This window comes from Papio anubis, chromosome 19 (assembly GCF_008728515.1).
Source record: "Papio anubis isolate 15944 chromosome 19, Panubis1.0, whole genome shotgun sequence".
Classification (NCBI taxonomy): domain Eukaryota; kingdom Metazoa; phylum Chordata; class Mammalia; order Primates; family Cercopithecidae; genus Papio; species Papio anubis.
The window spans coordinates 28316928-28340580 of NC_044994.1; the positions used below are offsets into that span (position 1 = coordinate 28316928).

General features: G+C 45.1%; 1 protein-coding gene across 7 annotated transcripts in view; it reads left to right on the forward strand.

Moving 5' to 3' along the window:
- Positions 1-23653, forward strand: part of FHOD3 (formin homology 2 domain containing 3) — a 486695-nt gene that overhangs the window by 74558 nt on the left and 388484 nt on the right. For all 7 annotated transcript variants that reach the window (XM_009192610.3, XM_009192611.3, XM_009192612.3 and 4 more), the window contains exon 3: positions 5507-5571. In XM_009192610.3, the coding sequence (XP_009190874.1) occupies positions 5507-5571 (65 nt within the window). The remainder of the gene's footprint in view (positions 1-5506; positions 5572-23653) is intronic.

The following is a 23653-nucleotide window of genomic DNA, read 5'->3' on the forward strand; positions in this document are numbered from 1 at the left end:
GGTTAAACCAGACTTTTCCCAAGGCCACTGATATTATTGTAGCAGAAATCTGTGTATTCTGAGAAGGCGGGACGTTTCAGAAAGTTCTTTTAGCGGTAGCACCATCGTGTCCCTGGTGTGTGTGCCTCAACAGGGGTTTCCTTGAGTTGCTTATCTATTTTAGATAGTCCCCTTGGCACTTGGGTAGCCTTGGCCTTAGCCTTGGTTGTGAGCAGCCCATTGGTTGTGGCTGCCTGCTCTAAAGAGTGGCTGTTCAGAAGCTGGTGATGTTTCCCTGGCAGTGGCTGTGCTGATAGGAAAAGAATCTGAGTCTCCCTGGGGAGAATAAGGTCAAGCTGAGCCGCCTTGCCTTCTGGGTCACTGGATTCTGGGTACTTGGTGCATTCCACTTCATCTTGCTGCAAAAACACAGACTCAAAAGGAGTGGCAGCTGTAAAACTAACCCAGAATGCTGGTATCAGGGAGAAAAGGATGGCTAAGGTGAATATATACTGACAGTCTCTCTTTGAAATGTGGAAGCCCTATGAAGGCAGATATCAAATTTTGTATTAGGGTTCTCCAGAGACACAGAACCAAGAGAATATCTACCTATCTCATATGGATTGGCTCTGTGTCCCCAACTGAACCTCATCTCAAATTGTAATCCTCACATGTGGAGGGAGGGACCTGGTGGGAGGTGATTGATTCATGGGGGCAGTTTCTCCCATGCTGTTCTCATGATAGTGAGTGAATTCTCATGAGAGCTTATGCTTTAAAAGTGTTTGGCAGTCCCCCTGCCCCCCGCCCCCCCTCCAGCTTGCTTTCTTCACATCCAGCTTGTGAAGAAGGTGCTTCTTTCCCTTTACCTTCCACCATGATTGTAAATTTCCTGAGGCCTCCCCAGCCATGTGGAACTGTGAGTCAATTGAACCTCTTTCCTTGTAAATTAGCCAGTCTCAGGCAGTTCTTTAGAGCAGTGTGAAATGGACCAATTCTCTATCATCTGTGTAATCTATCTCGAAATATTTATTTTTAAGGAATTGGCTCATGCAATTGTGGGGACTGGCAAATCTGAAATCTGTAGGGCAGGCTAGCAGGCTGGAAATGCAGGTGGGGTTTCTATATTCCTGTCTTAAAGCTCCATATACTTTGTGCATCTCATAGAATACATCTCATATGCATGTATGAGTTCAGAAAATAATAGTCCAAAGATACAAATCTTGAGAGACTGTCAGTTGAATTCATTGTAAGCAGCTTAGCATCCTTTTCTCCCTGATACTGGCATCAGTGGAATGAAGGAATGAATAAGAGGAGTGCACATCTTGGGGGCAGCTCTGCGGAGGTGATAGGGGCACTGACTCTGGGGTCAGACTGCCTGGGTTGAGTCTGAGCTCTGTCTCTTTCTAACTCTGTGACTTCAGCTCCATCGCTTAACTTTTCTGGGTCTCGATTTCCTTATCTTTAGAATGTCATGTTATCTACCTGTATTTGTCCATTTTCACACTGCTATAAAGATGTACCCGAGACTGGGTAATTTATAAAGGAAAGAGGTTTAATTGACTCACTGTTCTGCATGGCTGGGGAGGCCTCAGGAAACTTACAATCATGGCAGAAGGTGAAGGAGAAGCAAAGGCACATCTTACATGGTGGCAGGTGAGAGTGAGTGAGAAAGCAAAGTGGGAAGAGCCCGTTATAAAACCATCGATCTTACGAGAACTCACTCACTATCACAAGAACAGCATGGGGGAAACCACCCCCATGATCCAATCACCTCCCACCAGGTCCTTCCCTCACACCTGGGGATTATAAGTCAAGATGAGATTTGGGTGGAGACACAAAGCCTAACCATATCACTACCTTATAGACATTTTCTGAAGACTAAATCTGTATTAAGTACTTAGAACCTCATCTGACACATGATAAGCATTCCATAAATGTTAACGACTACTATTATTTCTGAACCCAAACTGACATAGTGTCCCATAGTGGGGAAGGGAGTATGCCTATGATTCTTTAATTTTCCTTTGAAAGTTTTAGCCATAAAAGAAGAAAAGGGTATATTTACTGGAAAGGCAGGGATAAAATGATTATCTTTAAACAGATATGATTACTTACCTAAAAGAAGCCAAAGGACTTAGCAAAAAGATTTTTAGAATCAATGGTAGCAGGAAATGGCCATATGTAAAAGAAATACATAAAAATGAAACTTTCTCCAATATGTCAGTTTTAACTAATTAGAAAATATAGTGGTGGAGGGAAGCTACCAAATTTAAAGGTACCTTATGGTGGATGTCCTTTGTTTTATTTTATTTAAATACACACACACACACACAGACACACACACACACATATGGAGAGAGAGAGAGAGAGAGAGAGAGAGCGCAATATGTGAAAATACAACAAGACCAAATAAGGTTTTTCCTAAGAAGTCAAGAAGAATTACATATTTATGTTTATATAATATATGATATATATGTAAAACTGTTATATTGGGCTCTAATTCTTGAACTCTTAGGATGAGTCTTATATGGTCCTGTTGTATTATTTTTACATATGATGTAATTTGATTTCCCAATGTTTTCTTAGATTTTTGCATCTTAGATTTTCAGTGTGTCTTTTTGGTTAGGTTTTAGTACTAAGGTTACACCAGTTCCCTAAAACCCAGGGACTCTTTTTATCCTTTGTAAGCCTTAGAGAAGGTTATACAGTGAGGCAGTTGTGTAGTGAAAGGCAAGATGGTGCAGGTGACTGTGGAGTCAGATTCTGTGCTTTCAGCCCTGCTTCTGTTTCCACCAGCCCCGTATGCAAGTTACACCATTTCTGCAAGCTTTGTTTTCCTCATCTGCAAAATGGACACAGAAGTAGTACCTACATCAGAGGTGGGTGGAAGCAGGGATGGGGAAGGGTGAGAGGTCACAGATGCCCTGCTGTGAACCTGGCTGAATCTGGCCACACTCTTCACCCACTTGCCTCTTCCTTAGCTGGTCCCCTCCTTTTCTCTGAACCTGAGATCTGGGGCCTCCTCCCTGCCTCAGCCTACTTCCACCATTGTTGGCTCCCAGTTCCATGCAGGTTTCTTCATGTATAGGATTTTGTGTACAGCAGCAGATAAGGTAGGAGGTAGAATATTGAAGCGGAGGAATTGTGATTAAACTTTTAAAAAATAGGACTTTTTTTTTCTTCTATGCTTTCTTAAATTCCATTAGGGTTTAGCTTAACAAACCAATTGCCTGGTTTCTCAGCACCTGGAAAAGATGGTGGGCTTGCTGTGTCTTGGCAGTCATAGTTTTCACTGAGGGGCCTGGAATCCCAGAGTGACCACCCTACATGCTCACCGTGGGTCTAGAGAATTATGTGGGGAAACACACTTACTCAAAGTGCAACTTTGCAATTGTTTGAAGATACAAGAAGATACAGAATGGACCCTTTCTGAAATTCTCCAGAACTTGGGGCATTCTGAAATGTCTTCCCTGGCCAACTCTTGCTTTTTCTCTCTGTGGGCATCGATAGCATGTCCTTTGTCTGCTATTCATTTGACATTTACCATTGACTTATAACTGCTGGTAATGCAAATTACGGAAAATCCTTGAGATTGGAAGACTAGGATTTACTGTTTCTAACAGTTAGAGCCCATCTCCCGGCAGGGGTTCCCTGATTTTCTGCTCCTGGCTGCTGTCCCTGCTACCCCAGAAAACCTTTCTTGGCAAGTTAAACAAAATCTGTCTATAATTCAATTCAGTGCACTTTAATCAAAACTTTCTTCTGGTCTGGTCAGAAGAGTTAGAGGAGTGTTCATACCAGGGTTTTTGAGAGTGAGAGTTTTTTTGTGAAGAATATGTTTTTGCAGATATCCGTGTTTACAGGAATCTTGAACTTGTCTTCTGTAGACATTGTGTATTGGCTGCAAGCTTCTTGAGACTAACGCCTTGCATATAAAAAATGTAAAACAAACAAATGAACAAAGGAAAATGGAGGGGCTCACTGAATTTTGAGGGGACTCTGAATGCAGACTCTCTACCTGAAGCAGCTGCTCAGCTGGAGGCTACTGCATGCTTTGCAATTATGCTGCTGTGTTTCCTTTTTTCTTTAAAAGAATCTATATTAGTCTGTTCTATACAGACTAATGCTTTATGCTGCTGAAAAAGACATATTTGAGACTGGGTAAGTTATAAAGGAAAAGAGGTTTAATGGACTCACAGTTCCTCATTGCTGGGGAGGCCTCACAATTATGGTGGAAGGTGAAGGAGGAGCAAAGGCACATCTTACATGGTGGCAGGCAAGAGAGTGTGTTTAGGGGAACTACCCTCTATCAAACCATCAGATCTCATGAGAGTTATTCACTATCACGAGAATGTCCCCATAATTCAATTACTTCCCATGACTTGTGAGGATTATGGGAGCTACAATTCGGGATGCTATTTCGGTGGAGACACAACCAAATCATATCAGAATCAACAAACCATTGTTTAAACCATACTTCTGTCTCTTACCTGGTCAGAAGAATAAAAAATGTAATTGATGTAGTCATTACTGTGAATTCATAATCACAGTATTAGTAGCGTGCCTTGGTGAGATCTGTGTTCCCTTCTCTCCAACACAACCACACACCAGGAGGCAGGAAAGCACTTCCAGATTCTGTTATACATTAAGCCCTGGTGGGGAGAGGTGAGGATGGACAGGGGATCCCGCTTCCAAGAGCCCCGCCATACTACCTGCTGCCGTGCTATTGGCTGGCTCTGCTTTTCCTTTGTCCACTGCTTTCCTCTTTCTCCAAACCTCAAAGCCTTTGTTCCTCCTGGGTAGCCAGGACTCATGTTTTCTCCCCTTTATCTCCTTCTACCAACTGCTCTGTGCTTTGGTTCCTCTCTGCATAAAGCAGGATGGGCCCTAGTGGGAGTGGAACTGGGGAGGTCTGCCCTTTTTCTTCCTCATGAGAAATGCAGTGAGAAGGACGCAGAGGTGAGACGGGGTGTGGGGTAAATTGGCATTTCTGATAATAGGTACTCTGTAAGCCTTCTTTTGTAGATTCCCATTTTCCTGTAAAAGTATAAGAGAAAAGCCAACAGTCTTGAATTGATACACAGTAAAGCAGTTCTGATTACCCCATGATGTGTTCCCTTTTCCTATATCTGCCCCCACCCCCACCAAAAGGTAAAAATAGCCATGAGAATGATCAAGCAGATCTGTGTTGTTACATTCCAGGAATTTTACTTCATGGACACAGATTTTAAAATTTTCCCAGCATGGTCAAGCATGACTATGTGCAGAATCTGTGGATGGAATGAGTTGATGGAGCTTGGCAGTGAGATGCATGTGCCAAACCAACAAAGTCAGACTTCTTTATTTAATTTTTTGAAAGGCCTGCTATGTCAACATTATTTCAGGATAGATTCTTGTTCAGTGTGGGTCTCTGCTTCTCTGGATCCCCACTTAGGTGGGTATGTCAGAACCTTCACGTGGATTGACAGCACGTGAGGTGTCTCTGCTGACTCCTCTGATGCCCCTGTTTTGTCTCCTGTCTCGTTAGGCGGGGCAAGAAGCACAGCATCATCCTAAGGACGCAGCTGTCCGTGAGGGTCCATGCCTGCATCGGTGAGTGACATCTACCCTCAGGAACTAAACGCATGATGAAAAACGCGACTTATGGGAATAAAATAAAGATTCACTGTTATTCTATATGTTTGCACTAGCCCCTATCATTAGTTCTTAGAGTTTTAGTGAAACAATTTCCAGCAGTGATTCATTCCAGCTTCCTCTGCTGTTTGGTTAGTGACTGGAGCATGAGGTAAGACAGCTTGCTGGTGAGGTTCCTTTTGGCAGTGCTGGGGGAGATGTTCTTCTGGGGACTGTGCCATTGTGAGCCTCTGGTGCATTGACCTGCTCTTCAGGTGCCTCCTGGTGGCTCTGTGAGGAGTGCCTGTGGGGAATTGGAGTCTGGGGCTCCAGGTTGTTATCAGATGACTAAAAGGAAAATATTGGGTCAGTGCACGATGAGGGTACATGCGGATACAGGGCAAGATGCTCTTCAGCGAGCAAATGTATTTGTGGTTCAGAATGGCTTGCTGCGGAAGGCCCAGTTTCCTCCTTGTATTGGGCCAAGTTGCGGGAAGAATATAATGTCATAAAAAGGAAAAAAAAAAGGAACTAAATTTCACTTTATGCCTAGAAGTTTTTAGTATCTGAGTAATTTTGCTTTTGTTTAATATATGGTGTGGTTTTCATTGAATCCTCTAATCAAAAGAGCATAGATCATCCTGTTGAGACCTAGTCTGCACCCTAAACGTATTCATGGGTGGAGTGGAGGAAATTATTTCTGGTCCCTCCTTTACTCTGCTTCTCTATTGGAGACCCAGGGATGGGGAGACCCAGGGCTAGAGATGGAGGGAAATCCATGTGATTTCACTTCATTTGGTGTGGAGGGTGGTGAGGTTGCAAGTGTCTTGGGTAACAACCTTTGCCTGACTTTGCAGCCAGAGGATAATTGTGTGGGTGACTCAAACTTCAGGGACTGAAAGGTCAGGGTATCAGGAGTATTGGTAATCTTGTTGCAAACAAAGTAAGACCCGTAGGACCTCCAGCCAACATTGACTATTCTGCTTCTCAACTGCCTGTAGCACTGAGTAAATGTACAATGTATATGGGCACTTATATTAAATCAGTGGCTTTTTTATTACCCGCTTCATGTTTTCCCAGTAATTTCATATGTATAACTCATGTGTATCTAAAGGAAAGGTCTGTAACACGACTTTGGATAAACTTCCCCCTTACCCGCATCCCAGATCTAGAACAAATCCAGGCACAAAACATGTACTGAACACTGTTGAAACACAGTTGATAACTACCAGAAATTTGGGACATAAATATGAATTGGTTTTTCCTAGGAATAGTAAGGCGGCAGAAAGCAGACTTGTATGAAAATGAGCTCAATTCAAATCCAAATGATTTTAAGGAAACTCCTTTGCCCTATGTACTCAAATATTTCAGGTACAGGATTTTTAAAAAACAGCTTTGTGTTATTGACTTGTCTTATGAACTTCCGTATCCTATCGTCCCATGTGATAGGTGTAAGATGTGTGACATCTTATCCTGTGGCATACTGAGCACTGACAGCCCCTCAAGCCCACACTCAAACCAGGGCACATGTGCTCCCTGCTCTAGGGGTTGACCTGGGGCTGGTGGAGTCACGGTGCTTGCTCACATAACCTCCTTATGCCAATTGCACTGCTTATCAAATTACGTAATTTAATGAAATAGTACCAAATATTTCATACACTAATTAAATATGACTACCTAAAGGTCACTGCTTCTTTGAAAGTTCACTCTTTTGGAAAAGACTCAAAATTAGTCACTACAGAAGCATTTCTGTCAATGTAAATGTGTTATGATAACTATAAAAGGTGAGGGGGAATATTATAAAAATCTAAGAGGATTCTACTCTTCATAAGCATCTTGAGCTCTGTTAGACTTCAAAGAAACTGAGACTGGAAATCAGACCTTGTTATTGGAGTGAGTTATAAAAGAAGGTCTATGTGGAATTCCAATGGGTAGATCCGTATTCAGAGAACTATTTGTGCCTCATCACAGGTAGACTGGCATGTTTCGCTGTAATAGCTACGAGTGCAAAATGTTTTAAGGTCTTGTTTATGTTTATGTATTTTTTATGTATTGTTTTCAAAAGGATTTTCTGCTTTAATCAGCTTTTACCATTAATTGCCTCAGGCCTGATTATGTCAGATGAGAGGATTTGGCTCAATAAACTAACAGCAGCACCCAAAAAGGAAAAGTTTTTCCTTTGTATTAAAAGTCTTAAAATTCCATTTCCTACTATTAGCAAGATCTGGAATAGATTTATTATAATAGCACTAAATATTATCCTTTGGTTATGTATAGAAAATGGAATGTGTGCATCATGTTCATGAAGTACCTTCCCCTGTTGTGACATATTCTTTCCTTTTCTGAATGGCAGTGTTCATTGAGATTTCTTAGGGATAAAGAAAACAATACCTGGAACAATTTTGCGTCAAAATGACAATGGGAAATATGACAAGGAGAAAATAAACCTTTTTCACTTCAGTTGTTTTAGTCCTTGTTTCTTCTTAAGGTTATTTCCCTCTTTGCCATAGAAGAAATAGTTGAAATAGTAATACTACAGGCGTGGGGCACAGTGGCTGCTGTCTCAGCCTAGCACCGCATGCAACTCCCCTGAAGACGTTCCTTCCACCCACGACTGGCCTGGAAGGATGCAGGACCAGCTTTTGTCTCCTGGGCCTAAAATGCTATCAAGTAAATGTCTCAAAAATAATGCTTTCCTCACCCTACATTCTCTTCTCCTTCATTCCTGTTTTCATTAAGTAGAGGAATGTTTAGATCCAGGACTGCATGTTAACGAGTTAGAGGTGACATGCTTTTGGAATTCTCTAGTGTTCACTTTGGAACCCAGCACCCATTGGGATGAGTGTGTGGTGGGTGAGCCTTTATGGTTAGCCGCCCAGCAACCCTCACGAAAAATGAAGGCCACAGGGCTCTGCTTTGATGGTTACAGCTAGCAGCTGAAGCAGGTCTTTTCTGATAGTGTAGCGGCTCTGAAGCATTTGGCAGGAGGTTGGAATGAGATTTTGGTATAGAGAGAGGCCTCAAGCTTTTGTACCTCTGTGCTTATCTCCACTGTAATTTTTATTTCTTTTGTGCATTTTTGGTATGAACACTTGATATTGCAGCGAATGCTGCAGCGCTTGCCTTCTTAATCTAGCTTCGATCTTTCAAAGAAATGAAAATTTTGATGGTCATATTGTGGGCATACACTTACAGATAAGAATTAAGGCATGTATGATAGACATGAGAAGTCTGTATTTTATGAGGTTAGCTAGAGAAAATAAATTTTTTGGTCCCTGAAAAGTGATCCTATTTCCAGACACCAGAAAAATGTTCAGAGGGCCAACTGGCTCTGATAACTAAATCTCATCATGAAAAGAAAGGAACTAAAGAATTGTGGGGTAAGGAATGGAATCTAGGATTTTAAAAAAATAAGGTTTGAAGTCGTTAGGACCCTACAGTTAATATGTGAGTGTTTTTTACTGGCTGGCTTTGAAGGCATTTTGTTGGGCCAAAAATCTCTGGGCTTCAATTTTCTGAAGCAGATCCTGTCTTCCCATTAAGAAAGTAAAACCCTGGCGATTGATTCTCTGGGTTCCAGGAGGCCTGTCCTTTCAAGTGTCCAACATTGAGTTAAACAAAAGTGTAAAATTTGGGTGAAGCTTCCAAAATGTCATTTATACTTGCAGCTGTGAAAGAACCCTGGCACAAAGGGCCTTTAGAAGCATTTGAGAATCCTATGAGATGATGAGGTCTGCTTGTGAGGGACAGAGATGAGTCAGGCAGAGGCTGCCAAGGGGGCTGAAGTGACTGATCTCTGCATAAGATGCATCTAATTACTCAGATGGTCAAGTCACAGGGACAAAGGCAACTTTTAAAGGCAAGAAAATGATATGAGAGAAGGCTACTTCATCCATTAATGCCAGTTTCCAGCAACAGAAACATCAACAGAAAAAGCCATCAATGTATAATTTGCAAGGCATTTTTCTCTTGCAGGCCCTATCATGCAGCCACGTGCTTTACACTATATTGTTATAGCAAAGAGATGAATTATAAACAGTGCAACATTTCCTCAAGAAGAACCTTCTAGTGCAATAGTAATGAAGGGGATTCATCTCATAGCCAGCCGATTTAGGAGCATTGGCCCCCTGGGGCGCTGTGTTGAGCAAGGTCCTGAGGCTGTGTGCAGTCTTAATGGGAAAGGATCCTGCATCGGTACCCACTTCTACTGGTGGTGATGGAGGTGGTGTACGTATGTGTGCCATTGGGTGGCAGCTCAGGTGAGGTGCAGGTTTTGTCCAGTGCTTGAGCCTCCTGTAGCTACAGCATACGCGGGTCCCTGGGCTTCTGTATTCGAAGGGTGGGAAATGAGCTGTAATTCATGACCCCCAACCCCTGTCCCCTCTCCTTTCTTCCCAGTCCCTTTCCAGGTTCTGCCTTTGTTCTGCAGTCTGTGAATCTGAGCATGGCTTCTCTCCCAGTTCATTGTGTTTTCTGACCAGGCCAGGTACCACCTTCTTCCACCTCTGGGTGTCTTTCCCTCTAATCAATTTGAGCTGGTTTCTCATAGCTGAGCCCTCCCGGCTTGCAGGGAGGCCCCTCTCTAGCTTCCTTTTCTGACATTTCACTAGCCCCTAGGTTGGCCTTTGGAAAATTAGCTGGATTCTCATGTGGTCCTTACTGCTTCTTGGCTCTGGGTCAGTTAGGAATTTCCATAAAAACTAGAGGTTTCCTATGGGAAACGGCAAATTGTCTTTTTGACATTCTTGGCCTGACAGCACTCAGGTGCTGTTTCTGTGCTAGCTAATAAGGATGAGGCTCATGGAGTACTTACTGTGTGCTGAGAGGAGTGAGGCCCGAATGGTGATGCGTGTGTGCTTGGGCACCTGGCCCCTCTGGGTGCTTGCTGTAGGATCCACACAGATGCAGCTGGCCCTCTGTGGTCTACTCCATGGCAGACTCCCCACATGTCCGCTGTATGCTGCAGAAAGGGAATTAAGCTGGCTGTTCCCTGACTGAGAGACACCCCCGTCCCACCCCCTGGCCATCCGTTCCCCTCTGCCCACCTGCCCTGCCTTCATTGACTCCAGGCCCTGGACCTGGGCTTCTGGCTGGCTCTATCCTGCCTTCCACAAGAGGCTGCTTCTGCTCCTGTCCTGCCTCTACCATGCAGTTTTGGTTTGGAGCTGTGGGTGGCACATCCTCTTTGCCCTGTCCCTGGACATCATGGTGGCCAAGCTTACAGTGTCCTGGCTGTGCTTCTCCCTGGTGGCATCAGGTGCATTGAGTCATTACACTTCCTATTTTCTGTTCTTTGATGCCGGGATCCTCTGATTCTCCAGAAGCCCCGGAAACCATCTGTCATTCTTTCAAAGATGTTCATCTTCTTCCAAAGGCTCGTGAGTGGCCAACTGCAGCTTCAGCATTATCTGGGTTTGACACTGAGTCTCCCCTGGCAGCAGGAGACTCCCAGTGCTTGGTCCTTTAAAAATAAAGATAAAAAACCTCCTGTCTTTTACACCCCAAGCCTGTGACCTGTTTCTGCCTGTGGTTCTGTTTTCCAGGTAAAAACGAGCTCTGTGAGTTAATCAGATAAGTACCTCCCGTCATCTGTTTCCCATTAATCTGTCACAGCTCCCAGGAGGCAGACCCCACGGAGTGTACATGTGTCTAGAAGGCCCTCAGGTCTGGGATGAGGGAGATTTCTTAGGCAGGTCAACCTGTCAGCCTCTGCACTCTGTGTGGGTAGCTGCCTCTAAGGGGCCTTCCATCAGACTGGAATTGACAGTTGTGTCCAACCCCTGTCCCCCCTGCCCTCTCTGCCACAAAAGAAAAAAAAAGAGAGATGGGAAGGATGTAAAACACACTGTCAGGTCAGGTTTATTAACATACATGAGAAGGTAGTTTTTTTTTAGTTTTTTTTTTTTTTGGGTGCAGTGGTGTGATCTCAGCTCATTGCAACCTCCGCCTTCCTGGGTTCAAGCGATTCTCCTGCCTCAGCCTCCCAAGTAGCTGGAAGTATAGGCACGCACCACCATGCCCAGCTATTTTTTTGTATTGTTAGTAGAGATGGGGTTTCACCGTGTTGGCCAGGCTGGTCTTGAATTCCTGACCTCAGGTGATCTGCTCACCTCTGTCTCCCAAAGTGCTGAGATTACAGGCATGAGCCACCCATGTCTGGCCAAGTCTAGTCTTTAAATGCTGGGAACCATTCAGTTCTGTCACACATCTTTCCACACGAACGTTATATTCATATGATATATAGGTCGAGATTGATTTCTCACCAAAATGGAAAGAACAATTAAAGAATGAATTTAAAGAGTGGCTTTACCATCTACAGACATGCAGATAAACAGAAATACAGAGGATGAATAAAGAGGAGACACACACTGGTGAGAGAGAGGTAGCGTGGAAACTTCTGGATAGGGCTGGAAGCTCAGGTCAGCTGTGGGAATTATGCGGCACCAAGAAAGGGAAGATGGACAGGAACAATGTGAATTGAATCACAGGAAAGAAAGCAGATATCTCAGGGTCTCTTATGACAGCTTCATTTCATATTTGTATTTGACCTTTTCCCCATTTTACTTTAATTAAATTATATATTGCTTCTTTAGGACTTGGTTACCTTTCATCTCTAAGGATCTGGAGGTGTTGGATAATGAAATTTAAGCATTGCCGTGGAGACATTATCAGTGTTTACTCTGCGCTTTCCATGTAATTGTTTATATCCTGATTGGTCACTTAACAAGGAACATGAAAATCTGGCAAACAAAACTGATAATGGAGAATGAGGTCCCATTGATAGGGATGCCTGTAGCAGGTGTTACCAGATAAGTTTAAATCATGCGCTGGCAGTTAGACTCCAACGTTCCTATCCAGTAAAACGCCAGATATATCCAGAAAACAATTTCTGATAGGGAAACCACCCTGGTTTTGACTAGAGTGTCTGCATAAATGCTTTCCTCTCACCGGTCTGGCGTGCTTCTGGGGTGTGATGTGAGCTCTAATGACCAGCTCTGAGTGCTTTTGGCTGTCCCCATGAAGAGACAACTTTATTTTTGGCACTGGACAATCAAAATTTATGTCAGGAAACAAAATGCTTTGTCTTATTTCTAGAAATTTTGGTATCCAGAGGGTGTGGGAGTTGAAAAGGAGGATGGATGGTTCAAAAATGTCTTGCTGAAGAAAGTTATTTGAAGAGTGGGTGCATGTCAATGGATTTTTCACATCTCAGCATTTCTGTTGTATTAGAAATACCTAATGGGAAGTATTTTAACTTGGGGCAAAAACCATATAGAAAGCATTCCTAGTTCAGCAAAACTGCTACCAGTTTAAGGTTTACTTTAAAGAAGGAAAGAAAGGCATTGGAGAATTGTTACAGATGCTGTCATCTCAAGCCTATATACTGGAGTAATAGCAACAGAAGAAGAAGAAAAATTAATAGGTTCTGCTCATTATTTTAGCATAATTGTAAAAAAGAAAACAGATTCTATTAATTGTTCAAAAGTAACATGACTTATCTGTAATCCCAGTAACTGGATTATGAGCGTGTCGCAGGAAGAGGCACTATCTTACTAGGATGTAGAGAAATTGTTGGGGCAAGGGATAGAGCCACGTTTCCAGTCAATACTTCAGTCATCTCTCTATCTCCCTCCCTCCCTCCTTCCCCTCCTCTTCCCCTCCCACCTCTCCCTCCCTTCCCTCCCTGCCTCCTTTTTCCCTTCCTCCCTCTCCTCTCTCTCTCTCTCTCTTTCTTTTTTTTAAGAGTCAATGGTCAGTTTAATAACACTCTTAAATTTAGATAATGTATTTATGAGTACTTCAAAAGATGTAAAATGCTGCAAAGTTTATTAGTTTGAGATAAACTCTATGAGAAAGCTGAAAAAGAAATGCTGTCTGCCTCAGCCATTTAAAAAAGTCACGTGAGCCCCGTTCACTGACTGGCACATTTGCAGCTTGGTTCTTTGCCACCCACAGGTTCAGGAGCCCTCGCCACCCATCCTGAGCCATGGCAGGAGCTTAGAAAGGGGGTCCACCAATGGCAAGGCATTTCCTCATGGCCACAGGGCTGGGACACCATAGGACTAGGGCTGTAGTCTCTTGATTCCCCGGCCAGGTTCTTTGCACTGGCCTCGTGTTCCTCTTTTTAGGCCTTTGAAATCGTCTTCAGCCCTTCTCTACAGATACAATTGCCGAGACCGGTGCAGCCCTTCTGGTTTGAGAAGTCTGGGAAGTGCTGCCAAAATGTCTAAATAAATGTCTTTAGAAACGTTTGCCTAAGTGAAGTTTCAGCAGGCTTCAAAGGATGGTGTTCCGACTGAGTTCCAGTGTGGTTCACAGATTGCCTTAGAGGAAAGTAAATCAGCTGAGAAAAATGGACTTCACCCTTAAAGAGCTGACTATGTTTAGGAATGCAGCTAAAATTCCTTCTGAGCCATGCTGCAGATGCCTGGGAGATGGAGCTGGGGCTTCCACATCCCTTCCAGGCTTCCACTCTGATCAGCTGGACACCTGGTCTCTTGTTCTGGCTTCATGCTGGGAAGTCCCTGAAAATGGGGTCTCTCACCTGATCAGAACTGCACTCTGTCCATGCTGACTGTAGGAGCTGCCTGAGAGGAGGATGAGGGTGCCGGGCAGACGCTGCGAGTCCCTGTTCTGGGTTTGGAGCTTTGGTCCTGATCTGAGCTCTGGATTCTGTGCGGGATGGCAACTTGCTCTTGAGCACGTGAAGGTGCGAGTGAGTCCTCCTTGTTCTGGGTTTGGTACCTTGGTCCTGGTTTGAGCTCTGTGAGGTCTGGATTCTGTGCGGGGTAGCAGCTTGCTCTTGAGCACGTGAAGGTGTGGACCCTATTGTGCCGGACGCAGCATATTGTCTCACCCTCAGAAGGAGACCCCAAATTATTTGTTGTTAAAGAAAGAAGCTACAAGGGTCAAGGTACTGACAGTGTTTCTTAGGTTTGATTTGTTTACTTCAGAAATGGATTACTTTGCTATGTTCTCAGGAAGAAGACAAGGCAGTAGATTTAAGTACCATGTGCTAACAGATGACGTCATGGGAGCACCTCAGAGGAGTAGGAAGAATGTGAGAGTAAACAGAGAGTTACAAAAGCTGTGGCAGTGAGTAGACTGTCGTTTTGAGGAGCATGTCAAGGAAGGCTCTGGGCAGTGTTATGTGAGCCTGGAATCGCGCTGTCTGTGCGTGTTGGTGGCCTGCGCATGTGCCAGGCAGGGCTCCGTGGTGCCGGCTATCGCAGTGGGGCCCTGGTCTCCGGGAGGTTGGAGGGGAGATGGTGGTGGTCTGGGATAGTGACCTGATGGAAGACTGCTCCATGGAATAGCTTTTGTGGCCTTTCCATTGCAGTATGTGCTTCACATCTTTTGGGGAATGGGGTGGGATTCTGTTGTCCCCAAATGTAACAAGTCGATGGCAGACTTTGACGAGCGCATGAAGAAGAGGTAGGTGCTTCATTAGGGATGGGCTGTGGCTCTTCCTGTGACTGCCCACCAGAGCACTTCTGTTCCCAGAACCAAGTTCCGGCTGCGTTTTAGAGGCCCAATAACGAGAAGCAGACAAAATAGGAAAGAAGGGAATTTATTGCTGTAAACCGGATACAGGGAGAAGGCTGGGGATAATTCCACCAGACCAACTCAAAGTGTTACAATTTTCTTTGTCCTTCTATAAGTTGGGGTTATGTGCTCATGTGCAGTATGGCATTTGCCTAAGTCTATTGGTAACTAATTTTGTTTCAGCTAGAAGGTCAGAGGCAAAAAATGCTTGCTAAGTCTGATTAAAAGGGCTCCGGTACCCTCAAGGCCTGTCTACTGTGGTACCAGAGTGATTATTTCTATCTTATCTCCTTTACAGCTTGGTCTGGAGAGCTGCCTCAGACGTTCCAATGAATCCATTCAAACAGCTGCCTCTGTTACCTTGACTTGTCTCAACTTCTGTCAACCCGAGACGGGTCCTGTCTAGGAATGTAAGACTGTCTCTATTATTTCGACTTGCTCCAGGTTAGGGAGAAGCCTATACAAGGCTCCTACTGACCATATGATTCATTTCTAGCTTTGATGTTTGGGCACCAATTTCCCCAGGTTTAACTGTTTGCTCAGTGTCAAGGCAGTGCTGCGGAAATGTCTGTAACTGGAGTGCTATGCTGCCCTGTCCGTGTGACTGTCATACAGTGTGTGTGTGTGTGATTGTCAGGGAGACTTGGCCTGCCACACGTCCATGGGGAGTGCCCTGTCTAATTATTCACAGGGTGGGTGACCTGTGCAGGCGGCTGTTTCCACACTGTTATGGGATGGCATTGGCCAGCCCTTCCAGCCCTGCTGTGTTCTGTTCTTGGGCAGGCTTCCTCCTCGGTGGGTGACTTGTGTGGCCTGGGATGTCACCTAGGAATGGATGAATGGAAGGGGCGTGGGAATTTAGGTCTGAGGATTCTGTCTGAAAGTAGAGCTGGCGCCGTCCTGCATCACGGTGCTCTCATGCCATGGACATCTGAGGCTGGGGGAGTTCTTGGGGTGCTGTGCTGCAGCTGAGTTAGGTTCAGGCCCCACTGGCTACTGTTATTAAGCACCTGCTATGAGAAAGGTGCTTAACAGAGGTGATTCCATCTATCTTCCTGACACATACATTATCCTTACTTTACAAGAGGAGAAAACTAGATTCAAATAGGGTTGGGAGCTTGCCCAGGGACACAGAGCTAAACAGCAGAGCTCAGATTCACATCCCCATCTGTCTAATTGTTAAATGGAAAAGTTCTGTTTTATTATGATGGGCAATGTACTTTTAAAAATAGTTTCTTTTTATAAAAGCAGAAAGGGAAAGTTCTACTAAGCACTTAGTGCTTATACTTCCTTCTAGGCACTGGGCAAAGCACTTGACAAGTGTACCTCCTTTAATCCAAACAGTAACCTATGAATCAGAATTCCTGTTCTCACTTAATAGAGGAGAAAACTGAGACATGCAGTGGTCTAATCACTTGGCCAAGGTCCCACGAGAAGCATATGACAGAGCTGAGATTTGCACCCATGTCTGTCTGCCTGACCGCAGGGTGTTGTGTTCAACCTGTGTGCTCTGGTACCTCCAGTAACACGAGTGCTCTTGCCCCTTGACGGGGAACTTATTGTGCTTCAGGTATTCGAGCCCTTGACTAGCACAGCTCTGGGCTGATGAGAGAACTCAGGCTGGAGAACCAGACTTGCCCCTGAGAAGCAGTGTGACCTAGGAAAAGTGACCTCACTGCTCTGACTTCAATGTCTTCATTTAGCAAAAGGAGATGCTAATATTGCCTTTAAAAATTGTGAAGATTAGGCCGGGTGTGGTGGCTCACACCTGTAACCCCAGCACTTTGGGAGGCCGAGCTGGGTGGATCACCTGAGGTCAGGAGATGGAGACCATCCTGGCTAACACGGTGAAACCCCGTCTCTACTAAAAATAGAAAATATTAGCCAGGAGTAGTGGTGGGCACCTGTAGTCCCAGCTACTTGGGAGACTGAGGCAGGAGAATGGCGTGAACCCAGGAGGAGGAGCTTGCAGTGAGCTGAGATTGCACCACTGCACTCCAGCCTGGGCGACACAGTGAGACTCCGTCTCAAAAAAAAACAAACAAAACAAACAAACAAACAAAAAAAAACCCCAGAAAACAGAAAAACAAAACACACACAAAATTAGTTGGGGGCATGGTGGTGGTTGCCTGTAATCCCAGCTACTTGGGAGGCTAAAGAAGGAGAATCGCTTGAAACAGGAGGCAGAGGTTACAGTGAGTTGAGATCATGCCATTGCACTCCAGCCTAGGCAACAAGAGCAAAACTGCATCTCAAAAAAAAAACAAAAAAGGGAGAAAAAAAGTGAGGATTAAATAAATATTTCATTGGTGCTAGATCCAATTTTTAAAAATAAAGTCATATATTGAGTATTGATTTGTGTGCTGAAATAATGGGCAGAATAAGCTAATATGTGTTTGAGAATCAGACAAACTGGGGTTCAAGTCCTAGACCTGCCTCTGTGTGTCCATGAGCAAGTTACCCATCCCTTGGAGACCTGTCTGTTATTTGTAACAGTGAGAACAGGGGACCTAGTGCCTCCCTCCTGGTGGTGATGCAAATGCTCAAGGAGACAGTGAGTGTGCAGGTCCAGGCTAAGCCCTTGGCAAGTGGTGGCAGATATCACCACCACCACCACCACCACCACCACGTTTTGTGTTTTGTTGCCTTACAAACCATTAGAACAAAATCAAAATGTGATTATCCAGTTCCTCTAAAGGAATGTGACTTTAGAGTGTCTAATCTATTCCTAGAGTCAGAGCTGGTCTGGACTGAAATGTGTATCTTGCCTCTAATTCTTGAAGGAGCCCATCTTCCATAACCAGAACTGGATCACAGAATTGTATTACCTATTAAACTGGGGAAATACATTGTGGAACTCTTAAATGTGAAAACCAAGTAATGTCCAATTAATGTGTTTAAAATATGTTTTAGCTACTATCCTTTTTTGAGCAACTGGCAGATTTGAAACTGTAGGTCAATAAATTTCTATTAAAATTTTATTTGTTCTTGCAAACTGGAGTAGGCCAACCTAAGGCCTGAGGGTGGTCCTGACCCCATGATTCCTGCTTAGCTACCGGCATTGGGGTTATTTTTATGGTTCTCTTCAATTATCCTGTTTTGTTTTTCTGTTTTTTTTAATTGAGACAGAGTCTCGCTCTGTTGCCCAGGCTGGAGTGTGGTGGTGAGATCTCAGTTCACTGTAACCTCCACCTCCCGAGTTCGAGTGATTCTCCTGCCTCAGCCTTGTGAGTAGCTAGGATTATGGGTGCCCACCACCATGTCTGGCTAATTTTCATATTTTTCGTAGAGACAGAGTTTCACCATATTGACCAGGCTAGGCTGGTCTCAAACTCCTGGCCTCAGGTGATCTGCCTGCCTCGGCCCCCCAAAGTGCTGAGATTACAGGCGTGAGCCACTGCACCTGGCCTCCAGTTATCCTGTTTTTGATACATTTTAGAATGTTGCAGTTTTGGCAAGCACTGAACAGTCAGCATGTTTACTGAAAAGCTCTCATCTTCATGGAAATGAAGTAAGTTTCGTGACCATGAAGGCAACTTCCCACCATCCTGGTGGTGTTCCCGGATCATGTTCTCCTGATGGCAGGGGCTGTTGGCATGGAGGAGGAAGCTCCTGAGTGCACGTGACCAGGCAGTCAAACGCATGAAAAGGAACGAAAACACCACAACATGACACAAAGTGCTTAGTTATAGCTATAATACTTTAAAGTTGAAACATTATGCTCTAAGCATTATAAAAGTAGTCCAAATATTCTGTATGAGTTGACATTCACAAACTGTTCAAATTAATAAGCTATTCAAATTGCACCAAAAATACAATCCATATATTTGTCTTTCCAACAAGAAACATGTTAGCAATGGCAAACTTTCACCATACCTATGGCAATACATTTCTCAGATGACCCAGTATCTGGACAGCTTTTTATGACTTGTTTGGTCCTGGGGTACCTTAGAAGCTGTCCGTCCTCTGCCTCATCTCCCTGCATTGATGGGTGGCTCAGGGCATCCTGGGTGCTGGGCATGGGTGCTGGGGTTGGCAAGGGTGATGTGGGTGGCCAACGGTGGGCTGACCAGGCACTTCTCTTTACCAGGTGGTGGCTCAGGGGCCTCAGGCTGCTGGGAAGAAATAGAGTGCCACGCGTCACTTTGCAGAAAGCCATAAAAACAATGAGCAATTTCTGTGCCCGTTAGAGACATTGAAGGGAACCACATGGAGCTGTCTTGGCTTGGAATTACCCAGGCCGGTGTGAGTCACCTGTGTGTGCTGTGGCTTGTCTTGGAAGATGGTAGAATCTTGAAGAGTGGGATCAGTGTGGGCATGTGCATTGAGATGTTGCACAGATTGCCTGGAACAGCCTGCGCCAGGCTCCTGGAGGGCACCACTGCCGTGGTGGCGATACTCAGAGGGCACCTCGGCTGCGAGTTCTAGGTGCGGCCCTGCCTCCCCTTGGCTGTCCCCAAGGTTTGAGGTTCAATCCTTTCTGGGGTCTTACTTGAGGCCTGGCCTTCATCAGGACTCATAGGGCCTCTAGGCTGTGGGATCTAGCTTGGGAGGATTGGAGAAGGTGGGGTTTGAGTGCAGCACCCCATTCATGGCCCAGGCAAAAAACCACTGACCTGGGCCTTGTGGGCAGAACTTCTGATGTCACCTCCAAATGACATTGTGTACCTAGAATCTAAGATTAATTTTTCAAAATATAGCAGTTTTTAAAGGCAGCCTTCCTTTGGGATATCTATTTTTCTTTCTTAAACAAATGGCTCCACAGCCACAAATACTCTCCCCACCCCAAAAAAGGCAAGTGCCCTGGACTGTGTCCTGGGTGAGGTCCTGCTCCGTCAGGAGCCCAGACTATGGGCAGAAGGTGTTGGTTCCCCCTCAGGGGTATCCTGCTTGAGGGGAGATGGTGGGTTTGGGAGAAGCAGCATTCTAATTCTGGAGCTAGCATCATCAGGTTGCTAGATTTGGGACGTGATACTTTTTCCAAAAATGGGGGACTCTCACACTTCCCTTGTGTGCTGTGGAAAGGACTGATGAGCCATGAGGGTGTCTTAGGTCAAAACCTGGCATGTGGTAGCCCTGCAGGACTTTCATTAATGTGAGCTTTGTTGTTATTACTCTCAAAATTCAGTTTCTTGTAGGTAAGCTTGAAAGCATCACTGTCATTTATGTTACTGTAATGTGAGATGTTCCCACATTTCCACCTGACTCAAAATAACACATCAATCTTTATTCAGTGCCTGTGGGTGTAACTATTATGTTGAGTGCTGTAAAGGAAATAAATAGACACATAAGTGAATGCAGTACATATATGAAGCAGTTCCATCCACTTTCATGATTCTAACTAGCAGCTGCGTACTCGAAGTTTCTCACTCCCTGCGTTCTAGACCTGTTGTTGAAATGTGTGCTAGATACCTGAACTTCATCCCACATCTATCTCCCCGCCACTCCTCCACCCCGCACTGGCAGGGCTCTGCCCACCCGCTCTGGATGTCTCCTGGGCTTCTAGTGCTGCCATGTGCTGTCATTGCCCCTTGCTTCGCCAGTGGTGTGATGTGTCTACTCCTGCTTCCCAATGAGACTGTGTGACCATCACAGGCAGGGGTGGAGGCTATTCCTCTCTTGGGGAGAGGTTGGAGGGTAAAAGGGCCTTAAGGAAGGAATTTGGGGTTTCTAGGAGTTAATCATGGAACTGCTCTGAGCCTTAGTTTCCCTAACTGAACTTTGGGGACATAGTTTATTTAAAAATTGGAGAATTCTCTATATAAACTTAAGAAGCATTTTTGTGTGTCTTTGAAAATGTGTTACTTTAATCTTTGCCTTTTTGCCTTTTTGGTGTGATTTTTCTCCAAGGATATTTGCTCATAAAATACTAATTATACTCCTCATTCCTCTGCTTCTGATTCTATAGCATATCATGTCTTTCTGACATTGCCCTGATTCTTAAATTGAACCAGACACAGGGCCCAAGCTAAACAGGAAAAGCGAAACACCGGGAGCCCCCACCGGTCTCCCCAGGTCTGCTGTTTTTCAGACATAACAGAAAACGCGTAAAATGTGTTCCTGGGACTGTAGCCCAGTCCCATGAGAAGGCCTAGGAGTCAGAGGGCCAGCCCAGTCCCACTGTGACTGTCTGGGCCGCGGCTAGCGCCAGTTGTGTTTATGTCCATCTTGCGTTTTTTGCAGCCAAGCAGTTTTGTGCAGCAGGACTTACCTGCATGCCCCAGGGGTCTTTTAGGATTCAGGATTACTTTTCTTTTATAGTGGTTTCCTCTTGGCAGAGCCTGGGGTGTGGAAGATCTGTGTGGCGTTCCCAATGCAGATCCATCCCCAGGGTCTCCTGGGCAGGGATGGCCAAGTCCCTTCCCCTCCCAAGAGAACCCTGCTCTGTCCTGAGGGCAGAGCCCAGGCACATGTTGCCTCTTCCACAGAAGGAATTTATACCAAAACCACAAGCAAAAAACAAAACAGACCACCACCACCAACAATGAAGATGGGGGAATAAGGGTTTTTAAAATTTTCTGTTAGGTTCATATTTTTGTATGATTTTGCCTATAAATGTGGTATTTGCCATGGGAATTTGAAGACAAATGATCTATGTGTTTATGGTTTTCTAGGGAAGGTGTCCTGGGGGCTGGGCTGTCTCTAGCTTTGGGAAGCCAGCTCCCTCTGGGGGGCACCCTAAGCAGGATGAGGGGGCCCTGATAGGTGCTTCTTGCCAAATGCAGATGAGGGGTGAGCCGCCAGTGTTTGCGACATCCCTGCACGACAGGTTTGTGTTTTTTGAGGATCGTGATGATATAGGACATCTGAATCTTTGTACAAATGTGTAGATGACATATTGCTGCAGCTTTTATTTGTGAATAAAGATACATTGATGCTTTAAAAAAAAAAAAAAAGTCAGAGTGGGGCAGGCAGCCTGCAAGTACATTTCTTTTTTTCCTTTCTTATCCCTTAGGTCAACACTCCCAGACCCCAACATTGAAGAACTCACTTTCGTATTCCTCCCACCCCGCCACTGTGGTGCCTCTTATCCTGGGATTCCCATCACTGGGCCTGTGTCAGTTGACTTGTGGAGAATGCACGGGGTTCTTCCGCAGACAGTGTCACATGTGATTTTCAGTGTTAATGGTCATACATAATCATAGTCCTATAATTCATTCTTTTCTGCAGTCATACAGCTGTGACTGGGCTTTTGGGCTGGACTTAGTGCCAGTCCTACATACTCCCCACTTCCAGTTCTCAGTGGACGTACATAATTATTATCCTTTCCTGGAGCATTTTTTTTTTTTTAAATATGTGCTCTCTCCATGTATAAACGCTAAAATGACGTGATAGGGATTTTCATTTTCCTCTGCGGTGGGTGCATCTCAAGGGAACCCTACGCCCTGCTCTTCCTATTCCAGAGAGAGCAGGGAATTCCCCTCAGATCCCCAGGAGGACATGTGTCTTCTTTGCACTCCCCCGGACTCCTTTCTGAGGACAGACGGGTGAATCTGGGAGAAGGCAATGAATAGGGCAGGCTCAGCCCTTCCTTTTTCAATGAGTGTCCTATTCTGAGGACCCTCAAGGTCACCTGCCCCTGTGGTAGGCCAGTGGCCATTCTCGGAACTGCCTGGAGCCCTTCAGGCTGCAGATGCAAGGCTGGTTCTTTCATGAGCTGTCTCAGTGGTAAGGCTTTATCCATCTGCTCTGCCTGTTTTCCCATCTGCTTCTAACTCAGGAGGCAAAAAGTCAGTGTTATCTGTGGACCCAGGAAGCCCCACAGAGAGATCCTCCCTAGACTGGGCCAGCTCGCTCTGGGGGTCACCCTAGGCAGGATGAGGGGGCCCTGATAGGTGCTTCTTGCCAAAGCCTGATAGGCTTTGGGTATTTTAGCCCCAGTCCTGCTCTGTAGGTATGGAGCTGAATTGTCAAGCAGCCTAGGCAGATGAGCTGGGTCCAGAGGTGATAGGGGGACGTGTCCAGTGGGCAGGTGACAGGCAGCTGCTCCTGCTTTTCTTCCCTATGCAGTAAGTGATTCTGGCTTGGAGGAGCATGGCTGTGCTGAGCTAAATTAAAACTGGAGGTGCCCTGAGCTTTGTTCTTTTTAAGGCCATAGTATTCCAGGTTAAAGATAGGAGTGAGTCTAAAATAAAATGTGACTCTGTTCGGGGTGTGCAGCCAGATGCCTCGTTGGTGCCTGCTGTTCTGGAGGAGACAGAGCCTGTTCTGGTGCTGGGTCCTGCTCTGGCATGCACCCTGTCCTTGTGCTGAGCTCTGCTGGTTTTGATTTTCTGCAAGCACATTCTGTACCTGGATTTTTTTTTTCCAGAAAACACTTCTTTTGAATAATATAACAAATGTGAGGCAATTTAGGACCTCACACTCTAACCTCTGTGACTTGGTGTGTCAAGGTGTGAACAAGTGATGGTTTTGAGATGTGTGTATTTGCAGCAAATTTGCTTTAAGAAAACTTTCTACCTGAGTGACTGATCTAACAGACCCACACTTACCACATGATGATGGTCCTGTTACG